The sequence below is a fragment of the Barbus barbus genome (genome assembly GCF_936440315.1).
Source record: "Barbus barbus genome assembly, chromosome: 1".
NCBI classification, from domain to species: domain Eukaryota; kingdom Metazoa; phylum Chordata; class Actinopteri; order Cypriniformes; family Cyprinidae; genus Barbus; species Barbus barbus.
In genome coordinates, this window is record NC_136729.1 from 17,003,814 (window position 1) to 17,011,020 (window position 7,207).

Here is a 7,207-nt window from a genome sequence, read left to right on the forward strand (position 1 = left end):
TCAGCGCGCTCACACATATGACGTTCCCACGTGATTGTGACGCACGAACGAGCGATTCCGTTTATTTGTACCAGACAGATTTTTCCACGAAAGCATCATATATTCGTTGGAACCAAGGTGCCAAAATGGACCAGTGTGACTGTTCTAAATGTAAGTATATAAACCAAATATATGCAATCCAAGTAATTTTAGCAAGAGATTACGGTGACTCGCGCACGCATCTTCGGGAAATGTAAGACCATCTGTGCGTTGCAGCTGGATCTTGTAACTGCGGGCAAAACTGCAAATGCACCAACTGCAAGTGCGCACATAGCAAGAAAAGTGAGTGGAATAACTAACACTTTGGGCTATTAAACATCACTTCACTCAGAACTTTGCAGAATGAAATGATTTCCCTCTTTTCGACCTGGTAGGTTGCGGCAGTTGTCCATCTGAATGCAGTAAGGACAAGAAGGGCTGCGAGAGCGCGTGCAAGGACAAGGAGAAATCCTGCGACACACACTGCTGCAAATGAAAGTCTGTGATATGTACTGTGACACTGTTCTAAAATAATAATAATAATAAATACAATTCAATCGTGTACTCCTGCATTTGTTGTGGTTATTGATTAAATAAAAGGATGCACTTTGAGTTCTAATTTATTTAGCATCCATGCAGGATGCATCATGTAGTACAAAAACCGTAAAATCTGTAATAGCTCACGTACACTAAATACACCACAAGATGCAAAATAATAGAATGACTAAATTGTCAAAACAGAGCAGCTTGTTACCGTTACCAAAACACAAATGTGTAGAATTCTGACTGTTCCAGGAATAAAAGGGATGAGGTTTGACCTGTCTCCTGCACACAAGGTGTTATGCTTATGAACATTTAAAAATGTAGGTGTGTGCTTTCTGCTTTAGTTCAAACTTATTGATGCCAAGAGCATTCAGATATGTGACCCTGGACCACAAAAGTAGTCATAAGTAGCACGGGTAGCAATAGCCAAGAATATTGTATGGATTTGTATCGAATTAATTATCGATTTTTCTTTTATGCCAAAAATCCTTAGGATATTAAGGAAAGATCATGTTCCATGAAGATATTTTGTAAATTTCCTACCGTAAATATATCAAAACTTCATTTTTTTGATTAGTAATATGCATGGCTAAGAATTTCATTTGGACAACTTTTTTCTCAATATTTTTTATTTTTTTCACCCTCAGATTCCAGATTTTCAAATAGTTGTATCTCAGCCAAATAATGCCCTATACTAACAAACCATACATCAATCAATGGAAAGCGTGTTTATTCAGCTTTCAAATTATGTATAAATCTCAAATTTTAAAAAAATTACCCTTTTGACTGATTTTATGGTCCACAGATGATCACCTTGTGAGGGACCCATTCTTAAAATATAAATGCTGTGTTGTATGTATACATTTGACACTGTGAGTATTAATTATTGGGGGGAAAAAAGAAAGAAATGGAAAAAAAGGAACAGAAATGGAGTGTTAGTTAATTGGTTACAAAAAAGTAGCAAATATTGGTTATAAATGTAGCAAAAAGCTCATTCTTAGGTGATAACGTTTTAGGTAAGATACTGAACAATGATTACAAAACCACAAACTACAGTAGGAAATGGTGTTTTATTGTAATAAAAAAAGTTGCAACCCAAATATTCGTGTTAATAATATTGAGATCCTTTCCAATCAGAATTAAGAGCGTCACATTAGCCACGCCTCTGCAGTGTGACGAGCCAATGATATTACAGCACGCACTTGTCACGCAGGCAAGAGACCGACGTGTTTATATTTAATTTGTTTACACGACACGATGTAGTGGACGTTTATCAAGCTCGAGTCTGTAGCAATGTCTGTATGCCCTTTCTAGCAGGAAACCGCAACAGTATTCTTCATGTTATCATAGCAGCCATCACACGTCTTTGTCTGCGGAAGTAGTTTTGTGTTGTTCTCTCCCAAGTCCCAGTTAAGATAATGACTCAAATCAATTGACAGGTACGAGGAGCTCTTTTACCGTTTTTATAAGTTATACCGTGCTGCCATAAGAATGAATGCAGTATAGTTGCAACAGACTGTGCCGGGGTCAGAGACCGAGCACATGACGGTCAGTATGTTTGGATTTGGACGCCTCTCCGCCGAGGGGAAAGTAGGAATCGCATCGGGAGTTGTTTTTTTCTCTATACTTATATCCAGAACATTAATCTCAGAGCGGGTGGACAAAAACACTCGCGCTTTGTTGTTTCGTGTTCAGTTTGTCCTCTTCATCAACTCCCTGCTGCTCCTCGGCTCTCTCTACATATGGAAGCGCGTGGTGCGGCGGCTGTGCGGACCCAGAGGGGCACCTTCTGTCCCGCAGAGATGTTGGCGTCTTCTTGTCCTGCTGTTTCTTTCTCTGGTGCACGGGAGCTACCTATGCTTGTTTTTCCTCGTGGACACTGAGCCACACTGGCTATCATTGCTGAGTTTCTCCTGTTTGGGCATTTATGTCATCCTACTGTTCTTCCTGTTTGTTTTTGGCTGCCTTACCCGACTTTGCAGGCTTCTCTCTCGCAGCCGAGGAGGAGAGGATGCGGTCGCTAGCGGATCAGTCAGTCATATAGTGTTGGCAATGATATTAACAGCAATACTGGCAGTGTATGGGTTGGTAAATGCAGCCCAGCCTCCACGAGTTATTGAGGTGGAGATCCCAGTAGAGAAGCTCCCCGAGTCATTGAACGGGCTCAGGTTGGTGCTTCTGTCTGACATACATCTGGGACCTACAATAGGCCGCTCCAAACTGCAGCGCATTGTGACTATGGTGAATGAGCTGAACCCAGGTAATTACAGTTATATGGTATCAGTGTAATCTTTAACGTGTTAAACGGATAGCACACCCAAAAATTAAAATTGTCATCTTTTACTCTCCCTCATGTGTCATTTCAAACCTGTATGACTGTCTTTCTTCTGTTGGGCCTAAAGGTATTTTTAAGAGTGTTGGTAACCAAACTATCCATTCCCACTTACTTCCATTGTATTAAAAAAAAAAATATATATATATATATAAATATCTTTGTTCAACAGAACAAAGTGAGTGTTACAGGTTTGTAACTACATGCAATTGATGCCAGAATTTACTATCCCTTTAACATGTACCTGATAATGAATTTTACTCATTGTGTTTGTTGCTGTAGACGTGGTGGTGATTGTTGGTGATCTGACTGACTCTCAGGTGACTCGATTGAGGAGCGCTGCAGAACCACTGGGACAGATGAAGGCTCGACTGGGCTCCTATTTTGCTACAGGTCTGTCTTAGTAGCTGTTTGATCCATTATGTTTTATTAAAGGGGTCATCGGATGCCCATTTTCCGCAAGTTAATATGATTCTTTAGGGTATTAATGAAAAGTCTATAACATACTTTGGTTACAATTTCTCAATGGTAGTGGAAAAAAACAACACCCGTTCATAGCGAGCCGTTTCAATGCATGTCCCTTTAAATGCTAATGAGCTCTGCTCACCCCACCCCTCTCCTCCATGGGGTGACCAGCAGTTCTCTGAGAGATGGTAAACTTTATCCACATTCCTTGTGAAATTTGCTGACTAGCACTTTAGGAAAGGCGATTTACAAAGATTCATTAAAAAAAACCCTATACTCACTTCTTCTGTAGGTGAAGCTGGATCGCGAATGATTTCCGCAAACAAATGCATTTAGGTGACCCCTTTAACAAAGTTCGGGAGAAGCAAGTTCAGATAATTAACCTAATTAATATGAGTGGCGCACAATCAGTAATTAACCCAGTTAAAAAGATAAGGGATGTGTATATATATATATATACAGCAGACTTACATCTTTTCCGTGACAGTTTTCCAGCATCCCTCCACCACCCTGCACATACAACTATTCCTACCCTAACGTGTGGGGGGTACTCTGGGTTCAGGCCAAAATTCAGAGCTCGAAACCCTCCCCTTGGACAGCACGCCAAATACGCATAACCTTTACTCTGTGTATTATATGGACGTGTGATCTTGTGAAAAGGTTGTAAATGAACATTTTGTGCACATCTTCACGTTCATTTTGGTGTGACTTTCAGGCAATCATGACTACTACACTGCCGATGTTGAAGGCTGGTTTGAGCTCTTGCACTCAATGGGGATTCAGGCTCTTCACAACAGCCATGCAAAAGTGTTCCGTCCTGAACAAACGCAAGACTGGATTTGCCTTGCTGGCATTGATGACCTCGAGGCCCGCATGCTTCGGTCAGTCATTTGAATACATACAAATCTGATGCATATTATGTGCCTTGTACTGGGCTCATGTTCATGGTGTTGCTTTGGTTAAAGATACCCAGGCCATGGCATGGATGTTGAGAAAGCTCTCAGTGGCTGCAGTGCAGAGAGTCCTATTATTCTTCTTGCACATCAGCCTCATGCTGCCAAACAGGCCCTCCAGCAACGGCCAGACATCAGTCTGGTACTCTCAGGTATGTAAATATAAATTCAATTATTTTGTAAAGTGAAAATGCAGGAGTATGCTGTTGAAGCTTAATTTCTGTCCTCTCCTGGACTCAAAATGCAATTTTGCATTTTTGTAGGTCACACACACGCTGGTCAGCTGTTCCCCCTCACCATCCTGGCATTCCTGATGAATCCATTTTTCTGTGGACTCTACCGGGTCTCTGAACACACTATGATCTATGTGACCCCTGGAACCGGTCATTATGGCATTCCGATGAGAATTGCAAGCCATTCAGAAATTACAAACATTATATTGAAACGTGCTTGAGAGCCTCATACTGTGCAGTGCAGGGATCAAACACACATTCTCATCCATGCGCTAAATCAGTCAAATATACTACAGTTTGCACTACAATTTGCTTGAGCAATCTTACAACAGGTCTGTTTTACTATAGAGAATGAGACATTTTAGTTGCCATCGGTTTTCTTAATGTGGTATTGTAATTTGTTTGCCAAAACATGCTAAAAATCCAAGCACTTTAATATTTGAATATTCACATTCCAGAAGTGCCAGTTTTTTTTATTACTAGATGTATTTTTACTGTTTTACTCGGGCCCCTTTCATCAGTTTTAATGACAGTTCATTACATTTCATTTGTTTCGACTGTCACATTTGGGCGAGTCAATCAGGGACTTCATTAATTATCTGTTGTGATAAAAGTTTTGATTAAAGGCTATTACTATACCAAACCACCAATCTTAAAATGCACCTTTTCTAAAAATGCCATGTGAGCTGCATGTTGTTTTATATATGTGACACTGGACCACAAAACTAATCATAAGTAGCACGGGTATATTTGTAGCCATAGCCAACAATACATTGTATGGATCAAAATGATCGATTTTTCTTTTATGCCAAAAATCATTAGGATATTAAGTAAAGATCATGTTCCATGAAGATATTTTGTAAATTTCTTACCGTAAATATCAAAACTTTATTTTTGATTAGTAATATGCATTGCTAAGAACTTAATTTGGACAACTTTAAAGTCGATTTTCTGAATATTTAGATTTTGTTTTGCATCCTCAGATTCCAGATTTTCAAATAATTGTATCGCAACCAAATATTGTCCTATACTAGCAAATCATACATCAATGGAAAGCTTATTTATCAGCGTTCAAATGATGTATAAATCTCAATTTAAAAAAATCAACCCTTATGACTGGTTTTGTAGTCCAGGGTCACATATTTGCAACCAAACCTACTGCATAAAAAACAGCAACACTTGTGGAATTAAGAAATAATAGAAAATATTTGCAACTTCAGATACGTTTATTTTATTAGTACTATTCCGTTGCACTTTTAAGTGAAGAAAGTATGATAAGCAATGCACAAACAAAATATTTACTTTTATTTTCCTCAAAACAAAACTTGAGGATTCGTGGCAAGTAAAAGTTTATTTTTCGGGTAGGGGAGCTTTCTTCTTCACAGCCCGCGTCAGCGCTTGCTGTAGCACCGGATAGAGTTTGTGACAGCCATCCATGCAGGTTCTCACAGCATCGGCCAGTGTGTCTTCCCGCATCTCTCCGTCCGCATTCAGACCAGACACTTGATTCAGATTGGGAAGCAGAGCCACGGTGACACACCCCTGGTTCTCCCCGTAACCCTCCTGCCAGCTCCCACACTCCTCTGAGTATGATGGATCAACGAGACACGTGTGTCCATTCTGCCGCAGCGCACAACCCAACACCACATCATACATTTCAATACCGCCATCGGCCAGGGCCATAGAGGCGCATGTCACCGCATGCGCGAGGATCGAGCCGTCGTTCTCCAGAACCATGACATTAACCTCAATCTGAGAGCGCGGGTATCTGTGTAGGCAAACCCCTGGCTGCAAGCTCTCCAGTAGAGTCTGGGACAGATCTCTTTCCTCGCTGCCTTGGATCCAAGCACCCCGTTTCAGACACGAAAACGGCGCGAGCCTGAAGTCGCAAACAAGGCGACCGGTTTTCATGTCCGTTTCGTCCTTACGTTCAATTTCTCTCGGTCCGTACACCGAGCATATAATCTTGGTGTTTCCAGCCTCGAGATACGCAGAGCCCTTTGCCTGGCTGATCAGCCCGCAGCGCGCAAACATCGGCCGCACCTCTCCATTCCCCCTGACGCCTTGCCTGCCGCTGGCCTTGGGAGCTTTGCCTGGAGAAAGAAAGAGCAGCGGGGACTGCGACTCCTCCGGTCCACGGATACGTTTGGTGTCGACAGGCATTTTCAATTGACCCACGTGTTTACGGGAACATTACTTCTCAGGAGCGAAACTGTTCAAGTCTTGTTCGAGGATTCAAATGCGACAAGATACTGCTCGTTACGCTCTACCGCCATCTGTCGGATAGGCGTGACAGCGGGGAATCGAGGTATGGTAGTTTGGGATGGCTTTCATTTTAAAGTTATGTTTTGCTGCTTATTATTCTCATTTTTCTAAACCACGCAAGATAATGTTTGTTCTGACCATCTGAATGCATAGCCTATATGTCTACATGTTGTATATACAGGTGCTGGTCATAAAATTAGAATATCATGAAAAAGTTGATTTCAGTAATACCATTCAAAAAGTGAAACTTGTATATTAGATTCATTCATTACACACAGACTGATATATTTCAAATGTTTATTTCCTTTAATTTTGATGATTATAACTGACAACTAGTGAAAGTCCCAAATTCAGTATCTCAGAAAATTTGAATATTGTGAAAATGTTCAATATTGAAG

At 40.9% G+C, this 7,207-nt stretch overlaps 3 protein-coding genes across 3 annotated transcripts; 2 read left to right on the forward strand and 1 right to left on the reverse strand.

Moving 5' to 3' along the window:
* Positions 1–31: 31 nt before the first annotated feature.
* On the forward strand, positions 32–579 carry LOC306881229 (metallothionein A-like). The gene is made up of 3 exons (XM_079435223.1): positions 32–150; positions 256–321; positions 414–579. Exons 1-3 carry the CDS (start codon positions 126–128, stop codon positions 512–514), a joined length of 192 nt encoding a protein of 63 aa, XP_079291349.1. The 5' UTR covers positions 32–125; the 3' UTR covers positions 515–579.
* Positions 580–1,724: 1,145 nt separating this feature from the next.
* Positions 1,725–5,185, forward strand: LOC306845839 (transmembrane protein with metallophosphoesterase domain-like). Its single transcript, XM_079378819.1, has 5 exons — positions 1,725–2,821; positions 3,176–3,286; positions 4,074–4,239; positions 4,324–4,463; positions 4,575–5,185. Exons 1-5 carry the CDS (start codon positions 2,104–2,106, stop codon positions 4,763–4,765), a joined length of 1,326 nt encoding a protein of 441 aa, XP_079234945.1. The 5' UTR covers positions 1,725–2,103; the 3' UTR covers positions 4,766–5,185.
* A 575-nt stretch (positions 5,186–5,760) lies between these two features.
* LOC306864459 (exosome complex component MTR3-like) lies at positions 5,761–6,781 on the reverse strand. The gene has a single exon (XM_079408479.1). The coding sequence runs from the start codon at positions 6,705–6,707 to the stop codon at positions 5,895–5,897; it is 813 nt and encodes a 270-aa protein (XP_079264605.1). The 5' UTR covers positions 6,708–6,781; the 3' UTR covers positions 5,761–5,894.
* Between the last annotated feature and the right edge of the window lie 426 nt (positions 6,782–7,207).

Coding starts and splice junctions, on each gene's coding strand:
- LOC306881229 (XM_079435223.1), top strand. CDS start 126: ATGGACCAGTGTGACTGTTCTAAAT. Junction 151..255: donor CCAGTGTGACTGTTCTAAAT/GTAAGTATATAA, acceptor TGTGCGTTGCAG/CTGGATCTTGTAACTGCGGG. Junction 322..413: donor GTGCGCACATAGCAAGAAAA/GTGAGTGGAATA, acceptor TCGACCTGGTAG/GTTGCGGCAGTTGTCCATCT.
- LOC306845839 (XM_079378819.1), top strand. CDS start 2,104: ATGACGGTCAGTATGTTTGGATTTGGACGCCTCTCCGCCGAGGGGAAA. Junction 3,287..4,073: donor GGGCTCCTATTTTGCTACAG/GTCTGTCTTAGT, acceptor TGTGACTTTCAG/GCAATCATGACTACTACACT. Junction 4,240..4,323: donor CTCGAGGCCCGCATGCTTCG/GTCAGTCATTTG, acceptor CTTTGGTTAAAG/ATACCCAGGCCATGGCATGG.
- LOC306864459 (XM_079408479.1), bottom strand. CDS start 6,707: ATGCCTGTCGACACCAAACGTATCCGTGGACCGGAGGAGTCGCAGTCC.